General features: G+C 39.9%; 1 protein-coding gene across 7 annotated transcripts in view; it reads left to right on the top strand.

Moving 5' to 3' along the window:
* Window positions 1-16632, top strand: part of NALCN (sodium leak channel, non-selective) — a 386003-nt gene that overhangs the window by 238396 nt on the left and 130975 nt on the right. For all 7 annotated transcript variants that reach the window (XM_039528280.1, XM_039528290.1, XM_039528256.1 and 4 more), the window contains 2 exons: window positions 3625-3816; window positions 14918-15055. In XM_039528280.1, coding sequence (XP_039384214.1) covers window positions 3625-3816; window positions 14918-15055 — 330 coding nt within the window. The remainder of the gene's footprint in view (window positions 1-3624; window positions 3817-14917; window positions 15056-16632) is intronic.

Below are 16632 nucleotides of genomic sequence, written 5' to 3'. Positions count from 1 at the left end.
TAGCTTCTATATTTAAAAGAAAACAGTTCATGGTGACACATAGAGTGAGTCAGCCTCGTATTTCTTGCACATGCAAAATAACATGAAATAAAATGAAAAACAATTATTAAAATGACATAACATGAAAAAAAGTGTAGGCATTTTAACCTGCCAGACCAGATCACAACAGCACTCAGGATTGGCCCGGCCACTCCTCTGCCAGCATGACCAGTGGGGTGGGTGGGCAAAAAGCAATCGGCATTGCAACTCCATGCACCAGGCCGCAATGCCTGGAGCTGGGAAGTGGGCTGAGCCTCATGGATCAGAAGCGTCTGATACATGGTGAATGCAGGCTCACTCTGCAACCACCCCCTCCATCCCCAGGGCCCTTTACTACCCTGGGGACAGGACCCAAGAAAAAGAAGTAACAACAAATTCAGAGAAATAAAATGAAAAATTATAAAAAGATTTCACAGGGCTCTAACTATCAGCATAATTCTAGTGAAACAGAAGTGAGCAGCACTAAAAGTATATTCAGGTATTGATATTAATGTCTAACTCCTAAATTACAGAGATTAAAACAATGTTGAAACCAAACTTAAAATATTATTTTTATTTATTAAAAATAATGTTAAGTGGCTGGGATGGTGTTTTGTTGTTGTTGTTGTTGTTGTTACCTTAAAACACTACAGGTGAAATCCTGGCCCTGTTGAAATCAATGGCAAAATTCTCATTGACTTCACTGGGGTGGGATACCTCCTTACATTCTCAAAAAAAACTGCAAAAAAACAAAACAAAAAATAAACCCAAACCTGTCCTCTGGTACCATTATGAAATAAAGGGCACTTACTGTTTCGTCACAGAATTTTTTTAAGAGGTAGTTTTCATTGAAATATCTATCTGAAAAGACATATGTTTTATAAGCAGAAGCACCTGCTACACTGAAAGATCTGGGTCACATTCCATAATCCAAATCCCCTTGCAGGCAAATGACACGGAGGTTGGAAAATACCTTTGTCGGTGTGCAGGCATGTATACACCATGTTCCCAGGCAAGCAGATTTCTAGCAAGTTGTGTAACATATCTCCAATTCAATTAAGGTCAAAAAGTAATGTTCACAGGAATACTTCTGGAGGTTAGGCAAATCTTCAGGTATTTTAATATTAATGGTGACAGGGTTGCTGTGTTCCCAGTCAACCAAAAAAATATAGCTAAAAAGAGTTCCTTGTTGAATACCCTTTGGTTTATCAAACAGAACTTTTTTTCACCTTCCTAGTTTTCCCTAATGTCTATCATAGTCTACATTATTTATTTGCCTTCACAGATAACCTCTTGTCAACATATCAGTTACTCTTCACCACACTAGGCATTACCTTCTCAACCACCTCCGCATGTCAATATTAATTCTTGTTCACAGCAACATGCAAACCGTTCTGTGACAGAAAATTAGCATAATTTACAATAGAGCAAATTTTCTGCAACCCTGATCCAAAAGGCCTTCATAGTCAATGGAAAGACTCCATGTTATATGTATTATAGCAAAGTCCTATAAAGAGTTTTTTTGGAATGGAATGAAATAGAATAGAATGGAATGTTTTGTGTTTTGAAGGCAGAAGGTGGTGTTTTTTATTGGGGAAAAATATTGTAGAATCACCTTCTGAGGTAAACATAACTATATCCTGAGAGAGACAGTCTTAGAAATTTTATGTAACAAAACTTGTGGGATTTTTTTTAATTTTCATTTTCAATTGCTGTACAAAATCTTTATATATTTTACCCCCAAAAGTACACACCATCTATGTAAAAATCTTAAAAAAGAAAATTTGTATGTATTAGCCCGTAGCATGGAAAACAAGAATGTCATTACAGTAAAACTTTGCTAGATTTAATCTGTCTCCTAATGAAAACAAATGAAATAGCAAAATAGCACCAATAAAGATTAATGTGCTACATAAAGGTCAGTTAGAGCTCTCTAGGCGGAGAAAAAAGAAAGCTAGGTAAGACAATTAAATATAAAACATGACTCAGAATACAGACCAGTGGTTCAATCCTGGCCCCACTGAAGTCAATATCAACATTCACATTGACTTCACTGGGGCTAGGATTTCACCCCAGGAGTAGATCTGTTGAGTAAAGGTATCATTTTTACTCAGCCACGCTTCAAGGGAGAATTCTATATTAAAAAAATCAACAGTTCCAGGCCAAACTCAATCTACCACTCTCTGGGCAGCCAATATAAAGTACACAGGTTGTTCCTAATATGATCACAGCATCGTAAATCAGTGAGCAAATGTGGTGCTGAATTCTGAACAGGTTGCAAGGTATAGAGAAGCCCTCCTAAGCAGCAGTAATAAAGCATCAGTCATGGGGGCATGTGTTCCTGTTACAAAATAAATAATTGGGTAGAGTAGCCTATGCAAATTATACCGCAGAAAAAACACATTAGACCCTCATGCAAACAACACATGGTTTACCATGGAAATGATACAGTCACTCCAGGATTCTTAACCTAGCTCACTAAAGGAAGAGAGAACTTCTTCATAACATCAGCTTGTGTCCAGAAGCAAGATTTCTATTTACCCCATGCTGGGGTCAAGGCAGCTGTGATACATTCAGCTGGCAGTGTCATCTCCATGACGGAGATGTGCAGAATGTATAGGGTCCATGGGGCATGAGAGACATGTATGCTTAGATTGTATGCTGTTTGGGGCAGGGACTCTCTTCTTCTTGTGTGTTTGTACCGCACCTAGCACAATGGTGTGCTGGTCCATTACTAGGATTCTATATGGTAGCAATAATAATAATAATAATAATTATTATTATTATGATGATGAGACAGCTGTGTATCACCAGCATACTGGTGATATTCTCCCCATGTTGAGAAACTATGCCACCGGAAGGTCTCTCATTGAATGCAGTATTAACAACTATGCATGTTAGCTAATGAAACATTTAATGATTTATATTTTATAGTACCTCATGCAGCTCTTTGAATTGAGATTCAGGGTTAACTTCCTCTTAGGTCATTGTATGGGCAAACTATCTGTGGGGATACAGGTAGATGCTCTCTGCATGAATATATAACCCAGTGTTCACTGTTACAAATACATTCTCTTAAGAGCCACATGTTTGTTTGTTTTTATTGATCCACTGGAATTGTAAAAGATTGTGGATCAAGGCTATTAATATAGAAAGGGAAAAATACCAAGGGATGCAATAAGCTAAAAATATTATAATTTCTTATCAAATGCATGACTCCGAGCAATAGGAGGAAACTTTAATAAAAATGCTGCATCATCCTAGATTAATTTCAAACTAGGAATAAGATATACATTTTAACAGGGAGCATCAATTAACCATTGGAAAAATTTAACTAGGGATGTAGTGGATTCTTCATCATTTGTTATCTTTAAATCAAGACTGCTTGTCTTTTAAAAAGATACGTTATGGCTCAAACAGAAGTTATGGCCTTGATGCAGAAATTGTTGGGTGAGATACTTTGGCCTGTGTTATGCAGGTCAGATTAGATACATGATCATAAAGGTCCCCTCTGGCCTTAAAATCTGTGAATCTATTGATGGATAATATAACTAGACAAACTAATATGATTGTAATTGTATTTTATCTTTTCCTCTCTCTTTGCAGGTGCTTAGGGTAGTTCGACTTATAAAGATTTCTCCTGCTTTGGAGGATTTTGTGTATAAGATATTTGGACCTGGAAAAAAGCTTGGGAGCTTGGTTGTATTCACTGCCAGCCTTTTAATTGTAATGTCAGCAATTAGTTTACAGATGTTCTGCTTTGTGGAAGAACTGGACAGATTTACAACTTTTCCTAGGGTAAGTATAAGAAGGATTGACAACTTCACTAGTTATCTTATTATAGGTCTATCTTTCTGTCTAATCTAGTTTTCATCACCATGAAATCTTATTACCTTATAGAAGATCAAATAACAGTGTGGTCTTTGCTGTGTGGTTCTGTTTTCTTGCAGACCCACAATTGTAAAGAGAAGTTTGAGTTAGGCTGTTTTGTTTGTTTCTGTCACTGAGGGAAGTCTAGGGTGTACAGATGTAGACATGATGGCACAGCAAAAAGTATGGGTCTAACAATGGTCAAGGATACAGTGGAGCAAGTGTGCATGTGTGGAATGGTGTATACAGTGTGGAATGTTCCACTTGGACATGATATATAACTAGGCTTGGCAGAAATCAATTTTAATTGTTTATAATAGCAACAGATATCAGTTTTGATTTTTAACCATTTTAAAAATGTTAATCTATTTAAAATTTGCACAGTTGTGGGAAATTATGGGGGAGGGACGTGCAATAATTACTTAATAACGGTAGACGTTGAAGCTCAAAAAGTTAAAGCTTTATAACCATTAAAAAACACAAATTGTCAGCATCACATGTCAAAATATACACCGTATATATCTTTAATTCAAATGCTAGTAAGTTCTTCAGTAGCATTTTTCTTACTTTGCCTATAAATAGCTAATACTTTCAAGCCTATATGTACCTTTGGTATTATGGAAAATGGTTGCTCTTGATATGCACAAGAATATGTATTTAGACAAGGTTTTAAAACCTGTCTGCATTGCCAAAGTATGCATCCACCTTTTGAGCATAAATAAATGGATATTGTGGGCATGACACGTAATCAGAATGAGACTGAAATTCAGTGAAAATTGGAGCTAATATAGTTAGTGAAACACACTGTTTTGAATGAAAATACTGCCATTTCTTTAATAATCTATTAGACTGGGTGTACATGGATAGGTTCCAGTGACACTTTATTGCTTTCAGTCATCCTATACTGGTTTCACAGTATATCTGTTTTAGTGAAAGTGCATTGGTTGGAACAATTAAATAGGAATGAATAAGGCAGCCTCAAGAATCATGCATTTAACAAACAAAATAGTTAAGCAACAATTTCGAATGATCTCCTTTATTACATGTCTGGGATGGTCGCCATCAAAAGTGAGACAAAAAATAGATATCCTCAGGGAAGAAATGTTATGCTACAATTCCAATTCTAGCAAGCCTGGCTAGAAAAAGAGTTAATAGGATCATGGCAAATATAATTAGGTTTCTTTTTCAAACATTAGAGAAGGGAGAGAAAACAGAATGCTGTGAGGCAAGTTTGCAAAACAAAAAAAAATCAGGCTTCTGTCTAATTGCAGTGATAATGCCACTAGTTATACTGTACTGTCGGCTCCAATGTATAGTTTTAGGAAAACCTTTGATAATAAATTGAAAGTCTGAAACTCCTGTGTACTTGATTTCTAGCATGTGTTTAAGTTTTGAACTATGAAAATGTCAGTGAAAATCCCTAAGAGAATTATAGTTAGATAATCAAGGTAAGATATCCTCACGGCAACTTGCAGATTTTAACTGATGTAATGATCTGTGAAAGATCAAGTTTAAACAAACATTGTCAAGCTCTATCATACTATTAGTAAACTTTTACATTAATGTGGGCATTTTTACCCACATTTATTTTATTAACAGGTTCACTTTTAGCAAAGGTGTGTAGGTACTGAAATATACTGTCCAAAGGAAAAGAGGATATTCCCATTAATAGATGATTGAGATGCTAAAAGACAGAAAAATATGAATTTGATGTTTTTCTGCTTGAATTCTCAGTTGAATATAAGATGGATTACCAATAGCAGTGTATCAGTGGAAATTAAATGAAAATGTTTTAAAATACATCTCATATGATAGTTTGACTTAATAGTCTTCATTTATTCTTTTTCTGAATATTATTCTTGTACTGTATACAAATTCACTAAAGCATAAGGGTTTGGGAAATATAATTGGTAATGTGTGTTTTCCTTTTGTAGTTCTACTGCTTTGGGACCTCTGATGTAACAAATGAAAATTGACTGTTAAGAAAATTGAATTTGGGGTGAAATTTGACCTGTCAATGTCTCTTTAAAGTGTCCCCCTCTGACAAAGGTTGGGGGACTACCATTAACATAGTGATCTCATTGACTACAGTAAGATTCTTCAACTGAATGACTACAGATTCAGGCTTGCCGCAAACATACATACAAGTGCACATGAAATTATAAATTATTCTGTTTAAAGGTTCTGGAATGTATTATTTTGAAATCATGCTTGCAAAAATAGCTTTACTAGCAGGGAGGGCAAGCGTGATGTCGGGTTCATGTATGCAGAGTGTGTTATTGTAGATTTATAGGGACTTGCTCTGATGCAAGAATGAATCTGAAATGGCAGGCACAATTGACATGGTGGGTTTTTGCAGTTCTTGAAATGTTGAGGACTGGTACACTTACAAAAAGGATGACAATGTAGTGTAAATTTTGAGCCTGAACACTAAAGTCCATCTGACAATGAAACAGTAGGCTAAAAATAAAATCTGCCCTTAACCATAAATATCCTACAATGAGACACAGTATGGGTTTTGGAAACAGTAGGCCTCCTTCTTTCACTAATGCCTATAAATTGCATGTTTCACATGGTTGTCTGAACAGTTGATAAGCACAAGCTCAATATTGCTCTGGTTACAAATTTCAGTGTTCTTTTGACCGGTGCAGCTTCTCAGGTGGCCTGACTTCATCTTTATGTCTATATTAAGTGCACAAAATACAGATGTTTACTATACTGCTCTTAACAGATCCATCTTCTTTGTATTTTTAGGAACCCTCTCCCCAAATGAATAAAACAGGGCCACCCAGAGGATTCAGGGGGCCTGGGGCAAAGCAACTTAGGGGCCCCTTCCATAAAAAAAAGTTGCAATATTATAGAATACTATATTCTCATGGGGGCTCCTGTGGGGCCTGGGGCAAATTGCCCCACTTGCACCTCCCCTCTCCCCCAGGCAGCCCTGGAATAAAATAGCAAAGTGTTCTACAGTGTCTTGTATAGTGTTATTGGGCCTTGGTTTACACACTATGCAGCGCTCAAAATATTCCATTTGAGTAATATTTTTTAAGTCTAAATGAAGTAAAAGGCCAGACACTACACTGAAAATCACATCACTGCTGGGAAGTGTTGTTACTGTATCCAAATAGATACTCTGTCACAATTACCTTGATTTACTTTAAGAGAACAACAAACTAAGACAGGAATAAAGAAAAAACACTGTTTCTGTCTTCTCAGCCTGTATTGAGCCCTGAGGAGAAAAAAAAGGGCAGCAGAACTGTAGGTACAGAGAGCGAGAGATGTTGAAATGTATAAATAAGTTATGTACTGAACTTCCATTTGTGCCTTTGAACATCTCTGCTAAGACTGCGTAGAAACTTCAAGGTGCACTACACAGAAAATAGAAGGGATCATTGCAGTTTCATAGTTATCTACACCTCTGAAAGAAGATTGCATTTCACTGAATCTTGGGGACGAACATTAGCTGCTCCAGTGTGAATGAAAAGAGGATCACAATTTTAAAATGGGTCCAAAATAACATAGAAACCCATGGTCAAATCCTGGCCCCATTGAAGTCAATGGCAAAACGTCCATTGACTTTAGTATCATCAGGATTTCACTCCTGGGGCTGAGGCTGAAAGAGGCTTGGCTAGAAACACATTAGTTCCACACAATCATAAAAAAATTAATTTTGTTAGTTCTTACATGATGAATTGTTTACTCTTTAGAGCCATTACTACGTAAAACCTATTGAGGTGTTTTTACAGGCTGACCTTTCTTACCATGGTATGTTACTGTATTCTTCTTGGGTATGTAGCAGGGAGGAGAGGGGAGAGGCTGGGGAGAGAGCAAGCATTTACACACCCTTGGTCCTAAATCCTCCTCGTTTTAGATTTTAGTGGGACTGCTCATGTAAGGCCAATGGGATTTGGCCCGTGCTACTTTGCATATAAGCATACTTATTGAACAAATGCTCCGTAAGTGAACCCTAGATTTTGTAAAATTACACATTTCCCTCCTTCATCTATAGTCCTTTGTGGGGCATTATCTATTTAATGGATGGACAAAAAATCAGAATTGTCATTTTGACTCACACATTTCATAGATCTGCCCTATTTGCAGACCTTCCACTTCATACAAATGCAGTTTGACGACCATCATCAAAACAGCTAATTAAGTAATGGGGCATAAAGACTCATAGAAACTGACAGTCTTTTCCATAACATGAATTAATTCTGAAGTCCTCCATTTGCATAAATCTCTAAGTCTCATTTTCACAGCTGTTAGTTCTGTCAGTTAGATAGTTGCATTTCATTTTAACATAAATGGTTGGAAATGTACCTTTCAACTAAAAATATCTTTTTCTGAAAGAAAGATTGCTTGGTACTAAACACAAAATCATTATTCACTGCCATATTATTTTCTTTAAACTAATGTTTTTTCCAATATAGGGAACTTTAATAATATGAGGAAAGATTTAAATTTATTTAAAGGATACCATTAGAACTAACCACATTATGTATTACAATTTTAAATGGAAGGCTAAGTTTTCATCACATTGAAAGGGTACTTTTCAACTTACAAAATTAATTTATGTAGGTTTTACAGGGAAAGGGGGGGTGCAGTGATATATTAAAGATATCTATACACTTTGAAGCAAATAATTGAAATGGAAGTTTCCCATTAAAAAGATAAATAATATTACATAATTCAGATCTAATTAATAGAGAAAGGTTAACCTAGTTCAACAATCATTAGTCACACACACACAGAGGTTGTGAGCCAGAAGTAAATTAGAATAACTTTAATGTAATATCCCTCACATTTTGCTTCAGTGGGGTGGGGTGGGCATATCAGATTAGTAGGATATAGCCACCTCTGGGTCCCAAGCCAGCTTTAGGGAAAATGGCACCCTGGGCAAACTTGTATTTTGGTGCCCTTTCCTTGGATTTAAGTACAGATACACAGTACAATCACACACCTTGAGTTTACTGGGGAAGCTTTTAAGTTACAGTAAGAACTGTGTGCACCTCAGCAGAGACTGCTGTAAATAGCACAGACAGCCTGTACGCTCAGTGCTGGCTCACTGTATCCCCCGAGCTTCTGGCACCAGCAGCGAGAATGCTGGGCTGGCAACCATATGAAGCGCTGGGGGAGATGGCAGTGCTGCAAGGCACAAACTGAAACACAGCACAGCACACACCCAGCACTGTGTGTGTTTTCCTGACTGCCAGAGACCTGCCTAGGGAGCCCCACTGATTCCACTCCTCAACACATCCCAATTTTGGATGCCACTATGTACCCCCAGGAGCACTCGCCACTAACCTGGGCACACCCTGTCCTCCCCTGCTCCAAGGCCACTGGAGCTGCTGAACTGCTACACTGGCAGGCGGGCAGCACCAGGCAGCCCAGGGTGAGTGCAGGCAGTGAGACACCAGGCAGAAGCAGCTCTCCTCCTGGTGCTCTCCTCGCACCCTTCCCAGCACGAACCAGCACATGGCACAGCCCTGGGGGCAAGGCCAGCCCTGGCCCCACCCATCCTGCAGTGCACTGCCCCGGGCCCACTGGGGCTCCCGCAGCTCATCCCCGGAGCAGACCTTCCTCACCTGCAAATTGCAACAACACTCCCCATAACTTCAGCCCCCCCCCCCCCCCAGCCCAACCCACCTGCTCCCTCTGCCAATCTGGGACACTGCTCGGGCCAACAAACGACCCACAAGTTGAGAGTGGAGCCTGGCCAGTGGGCGCAAGCCTCTGACCTTGCCCAGGCACTGGCACCCTTTTAATCATGGTGCCCCCGACCATGGCAGCACCCTGGACAGTTGCCCACATCACCCACCCATAAGTCCGGCCATGTTGGGTCCTGAAAAGATCAGGGGGCAGTGATAGAGGTACTTGCCCCTCCCAGTTCCAGATAGCGGTGGGCAGGGGGAAGGTGACCCTGGGCAGAGGTTTGACTCTCTGTCAATAAAAGGCCCCTCTTGGGTGGAGGTCGCCAGCTTGATCCTGCAGCAGATAACAGGGCCTATGTATTTGTCCTAAGTGTGAGCTCAGCTGTAAAAAGTAAGTGGAAGCTCATAAAGTCTCACAATAATCTATAATAATAAATGTTGATGGAAAAATTTGCAAAAGGGAGACAAACTGAATTAGTACAAATAAAAAGGGCTCCTGAAATAATTCAAGGACTGTATTAAGGTCATGCCTGAAACAAGAACAGTGTGGGATCAGAAATCAGTAAATCAAAATTAGCATGTTGGAAATTAGGCCTAATTGGTGGACAAAATAATGAGGGAGGGGGTTGTTCCATCCATCACTCCCTTCTGAGATCTCCCCAAAAAGATAGACAAATGGATGAAGGCTACGACAACACTGGCTGACAAAGACAAGAGAAAGGGAAAGATCAAACTCCGCCAGCATGGCTTCCACCCTCACCATCTCCTCAGATGCTGGACCTGCGTCCTAATCCTGAGAGATGTCCTCCCAGACAAGACCAGAGAGAGGGAACCGATGTCATCACCACCTCCACTGGCTCCAGCTAAATCCCAACCACTATCTGGGATGTGAGACTTTGTCTCCCTCCCCCTACCCCAACATGTCCTTTTTTTCTTCTCAGCCTTATTTTTTTCTCTTTTCTCTCTTTTTCCCTTCTGTCTAATAAAGGTCTGGCTTAGCTGGTCAAGACTGCAAACTCTCTATCACTACAGTAAGCCTGTGACCAGAGAGGCAGCTACATGCAATGCCCTAAACAGCCCAGTGCTGGTACAAGTTTACCAGGTCTCAGACTGGCTGATAAAACCATGTCCTGTGCTTATGTTTTTTCAACAGCGAGCTTGCGAGTGAGAGTTAAAGCCAGAGATAGAAGCTGCATTTTCTATCTTTACTATTGTTTTCTGCCCTCTCTGGTGTATGCTTGTCTTGTTTTGTCTTTTAGGAAATAAAACCGGACTTTAACAGCAACAATGACAGCTGCAGCCCATCTCAACTAACTTCTTCTTTTCCCAAAAAGGACAGTTATTACCATCTTAAAAGACTGTCAGGCAAATGGGTTTTTTGCTCTAAAAACTCTCCAGCTAAAGGAAAGGGAACAAGGGATATTATTAAAATTAAAGCCCTATTTAATACTTTGCCTATTTTCCCTTCTATTCTGTGCCTTTAATAAAAGGCTAAAAGGACTTTTAATGGTATGTTTGCCATGTTACTAAGCAGGCTGAGGTCTCTGTATGAAACCCTGAACCTTATTTAAACTGTTAAATGTTGGTCAGTGCCTGGGTTATGTTAACACCTTTGACTCTTTCGGCCCATATAGTTCATCCAAATTAATACAACATGCACTCCTGTTTGCACCTTCATTCCAGTGGCTAAGATTCTGACAGATGGGCTGGATCCTTTAATTGGTTTAGAGATGCTTGGTTGTGGACAGCTTTCCTCCCTGTTTTCTGGTTTCTGGATATAAGTTAGCCATCCTCCCACAATGGATCCATATGTTGCCTAACAGAGTTAGAGAGTTAATTAAGACCCGTTGGTTATGTTTATTGAAAAAGTTGCAACCTGCCACTTAACCACATCCACTGTTGGTGGGGGTCTTTCTCATCTGAATGCTCTGATCTATACCAGGTGCTCCCCTGCTTTGCTTCTCATAGGAAGTTGGGACTTTCAGTTTGCTTGCTTGGTGTGTGATTCAACTCTGAAAAGTGACCGTGTAAAACTGGCACCATCTTACTTAACAGATAGGTTTAACAGTTTTATTCAGAGTATGCTTACTCTAGTGACACAAATATGTGTTTAATACTTCTTACTCCAGTTAGCACTGCAGAACTATAACAGTAATGAGAAATTTAGCTGGATTTCAGTCAGCTGAATCTTCACAAGCTCCCTGAGGGGAGTAGGAATGTAGAGGTGTCTGAGGATATAATCTGAAGACATTTGAGCTGCCAAACTTTTATTACTAGTCATGAGGTACAGAGAAGAAAAATCTCAGCCTGACTCTCAGAACCCATGTTGAGTTGGCAGAGCTGTCAGTTCGAGAAATTATTTTACTTAAAAAACTTAGCAGTTGTGATATGGAAATCACTGAGTGTCAAACATGGAACACCACAACACCACAACTGCATTTTTGCCATTAGCTTTGAGCATAGCACTGTGTTTTAACTTGCTACTCCTTCAAGGACATAAAAATTCCACAATATTTCAACTTGCATTTTCGAAACACCATTCTTCAGGAATATGGGTTGATTACATTAGTGTGAGGGGCTTTTCTGGTGGTTTTTCTCAAGGAATGCAACAAGAAATGCTTGTGAGTACTATTGACTGTGCTGTCTAGGTACAATGAACATAAATTAAATATATCTACATCACAACAAGCTGTTGAATCGAGCAACAGTAACGGCAAGCTACATCATTAGCTTCTCACTTCAGTTTCTCACACACTTTGTTTTTGTGTTCTATACTTCAGTAAAATCTCACCTCAGACCATTGTTGCTTATCTGGAAAGAAATTCAGTCTTGATATTAGACAAAAGTGAAAAAGGAAAAGAAACAGTTTTATAGACAGTTTGGCCACAGCCAAAGATTCAAACTCACAAGATCTGCAGATTTTTTTAGATACATTAACTAAACTTCGTTTTCAGGAGCATAGTACTTGACCAGTCTTTGCTTCTATCTATTGTGCTCCTGTGGTATTGATTGAAAAACATACAGTGCTTGCTGCAATCATAACCAAAACATTTTCTCTTGAATGGTATCCATGGTAACTCGTCTTTTCCTGTGCTGAACAAAATAGTAGGACACCTGAAATACCTACCAGCTAACGAATTTTCTCACATATTGGGCCAGATTCTGATCTATGCTTTGGTCTCTTTGTGCCACACCACCAGCATAAAGCTGCCCTGCACCTGGCTTAATTAGCCATGAGAAGATTAACCCAGTGGAGGGGAGCTGCTAGTGGCATAGAGCTGACCAGGGAAAAGAGGGCATGGCTAAGTCTCTCCATTCTTCCTGGTGATCCCCAGGTCCAATATAGGTCATTAGAAGGGACCCTAGAAACCCATTTGCCATGAAAAACACAGAATTCACATTTTTACAGAGAATCTTTATTTTTTACATTTTATGAAAAAATAAAAACATATACAGTTGAATGAATCCCGTTTATCCAAGCCTCCGTTATCCTGCTCTCCATATTAATAAACAGAGGCTGACAGCGGGAGGCCTGGGTCCATGATCGAGCACTGAATTTAGGTTGTGAGGTGACATCTAGGACCCAGGTTGTCTTGATCTTTCTGAGGTTATTGCCTGACTCTGACCTGAAAATCATAACACACATCTCCAGCACTGAGTATAGACTAATGCAGTGAACTCTACTGTACATTGGTGTGCTGATTAAACAGATCCTTGGCCTGCATGTGATGAAGAGAATGGCATCAGGTGGGATCTGCCTAACCTGCTGCATTGCTCTATTTAGTGGTTGTCTTTTGATGCATGGATCCAGCTTCAGTTTTGAGTTTTAACATACAAATCTGTAAATAAATTGGGTCCCTCATATACTACCAAGCTTCTAACGACAGTTGGCTGAAACATTTCAAACATTTTCAATGAAAAATGTGTTCCATTTTCTGACCAGCTGTACTGCTTACGTGGTATGTACCATTTCACCCTTAGTTAATGAGGTGTTTGTTCTCTGGGGCTGAGTGCCTCTGAACTTTAGAAGTGCCACTGAAAAATCTGTACCCAGAGTGCTAAGTAAAAAGTCAATAGGGCTTTGCATAATTTTGGAAATCAGCTTGCATGTAACAGCTTGAAGGACAGGAGCCATAATTTTTATTGTATTTTCAAAGTGCCTGGAGTGGTTTGCCAGGCAGGTGCCATGAATGAACTTTTATCCCTTTATGAACTCATTTAATCATACAGCTTTATTACATCCATGAAGATCCAGTGTTTTGCTTCATATTGTGACGGGGCAAGGCCAGATGGCTATAGAAAAGTAATGGGACATAGATATATTAGCCCCAGGTTACTTATCCCTGGTACCAGGATAAGTAAATGGCAGCTGCTCCAGGTCAATTAAGACACCTGGGGCCAATTAAGATCTTTCCAGAAGGCAGTAGAGATTGCTAGGTTGATTGGGACACCTGAAGCCAATCTGGGGCTGGATGAAACTAGCTAAAAAGCCTCCCAGTTAGTCAGGTGGGTGTGTATGTCAGGAGCTGTGAGAAGTGGTGCTGTTGGAGAGACTGAGCTGTACACACCATACTAGGTACAAGGAAGGAGGCCCTGGGGTAAGGGTGAAGTGGAGCTTGAGGAAGAGGGGGCTGCTGTGGGGAAGTAGCCCAGGGAATTGTACGTGTCCTGTTTTGTAAAAGGTCAGCTACCATAGCTGATACTATTAGGGTCCCTGGGCTGGAGTAGAGGGCAGGCCCTGGCTCCCTCCCACTTTGCCCCCTGCTTAATCATGGAGACTGGGAGACAACAGAGATTGTGCGAGGGAGGGTTGCTTCTCCTCACCTCCATCACTGGCTTATGATGAAAATGGTTCAGTAGACTGTGACCCTTGTCTCTAGAGAGAGAAGGGTTAAGGGGAGGGTCACAGTCAGCCTCCGAGGCTAGCGAAATCCATCAGGAAACACAGGACCCACGGAGACAAGGACAGAGCTTTGTCACAATATTTAGAAGGTGAAAACAGTACTTAAAATAAACTGACCTACTTATAAACTGACAGGGCAATATCTTGACTGATCTTCAAACCCACCATAGTCTTTATATTTCATCAACCATGGAGGATATCAAGCTTCATTTTGACTAAAAGTTGAGACTGTTTACAGCTGTAAACTGTTACGGTTCAGTCAAATATCGGACTATTTGTTTCTGCCTCTGGACTGAAAATTGCATGTAATCTTCATTCACAGAATTGAAATCCACTCCTTTGTTGATCAAGTTAACAACAATAACTGGATTTTCTGCTTTGTCAAATCTACTCCATACAACTTTGATGATTGTCCATAGAGTTATTTTTATGCAGTGCATGCAGCTATAATATATGTGATTCTTTTTTCTTGTAGGCATTCATGTCAATGTTCCAGATCCTTACACAGGAAGGATGGGTGGATGTCATGGATCAGACTCTTAATGCTGTAGGACATATGTGGGCACCTGTAGTTGCTATTTACTTTATACTTTATCATCTTTTTGCTACACTGGTAAGTTTCGACCTGCAAATTTTCAGTGCTTTCCTTTGCTGCAAATTGCTGAATATTTCTTGTCTTGTGTATTTTAGTCAGCTAGCTAAATCTTATTGCCATGCTCATTCTTAACTTTTTATGAAGGGACATGGGATTAATTCTTTGATGTATCAAGAAATATAGGCTTAATCTTTGTGGTACATGGTGGCCAATCTTTGTTCTGGTGAGAGGTTTTCGGCATAAGACCTAAGTCCCACTGTAACCTAATACTATAATTAAGTACTATGAGCCCTCATAGCTCAAATGATCACAGAGTGAAACAAGGGCTAGTATTTATCATGCAGAGATGCCCTCTTTAGTTTCATTGCATTCCCTTCACAGCTGTAATTAAACTGAAGAAAAGAAGTTTAAAGCCTCATGATACAAATTGTTAATTAGAAATCAGTACAATGCTTTTTCTATTATATGATGCAGAAATGAACACATGGGAAATATGTGATGCAGCATATTAACTAATAAAACAATCAAAATTAATACAGCAACTCCTGGATCTGTGTGGAAGTTTGGATTATATCTAAAGACATCTTTTCTGGGTATGCTGCAAATGGCCAAGGTTATGTCTTTCTAGGTAGAGAGCAGAAGGGAAAGCAGTTCTGCAAAAACTCTAGATAAGTTAGGGCCTTGGTACTGTTTTACGGATGCTGACCACAGAGAACACCACAATCCAATCCATGGTTCCCTTTGTTTCCATCAGTCCCGAAGACTAAATAACAGATGCATTTACCACTAATTTCTCATGATGCTCATCATATATTTTTGTATTAAAAATAAGAGTATTCTTATTCCTACTTTCCCTGTCCTCCATTCCTTTCTCTGACTTTCAGAACCTCCCTGCCTTGTACAGTATAGCTTTTATTACCTGACTTACCCTGTTTACCTATGTACATACACCCTCTTTTCTGTTTGCTTCACTGATTATAGAATTTCACCTGCACCATACCAAGCAGCTGAGTTCTTTCATATGGGCCAAAATGCTGACCCACTAATAGGTGCCAGTAAGGGGCATCTGATTCTCTTACAGCTACTTAACCAGCCCCTCACCAAACCAGCTGACCCTGAACAGGATCAGGCCAGATTGGGAGTGGGGGGTGACTCCTGCTCTGCCATCAGGAATCACAAGTTGTTTGGTGGCTAGAGCAGCTTGTGTATATGAATTCGTCACATCCCTTCCTCTGTACAAGGGCCACAGAGGTTACTGCAGCCCCACTTCAAGCTCCAGGAAAGGGGAATGGAAAGAGGAACTGGGAAAATGATACTGGACTTGGAAACACGTGTTGTAAAGTTGAGTGGGGGGTATGGGTATCTCATGTTCCCCTTTCTCTGACAGTGCAAAGGATGTTCTTGGCCCAGTGGGCCACATCCTTTCATGTCTAACATCTCCATTCAAGAGAGTCAGTCTCCCAAGTGCTGTGCTACCTCCCTACATCTCATCCTCAGCCCTGTTCTGGGAATACTCCTGTACATACCAATCCATTGGTTTCTTTAATGGTATGTAGGGTTGTATGGGCACACACATTACACTCACCCTGTCCCCA

The sequence above is a fragment of the Mauremys reevesii genome, linkage group 1 (genome assembly GCF_016161935.1).
Source record: "Mauremys reevesii isolate NIE-2019 linkage group 1, ASM1616193v1, whole genome shotgun sequence".
NCBI lineage: Eukaryota > Metazoa > Chordata > Testudines > Geoemydidae > Mauremys > Mauremys reevesii.
This window is presented reverse-complemented; position numbering and strand designations above follow the sequence as displayed.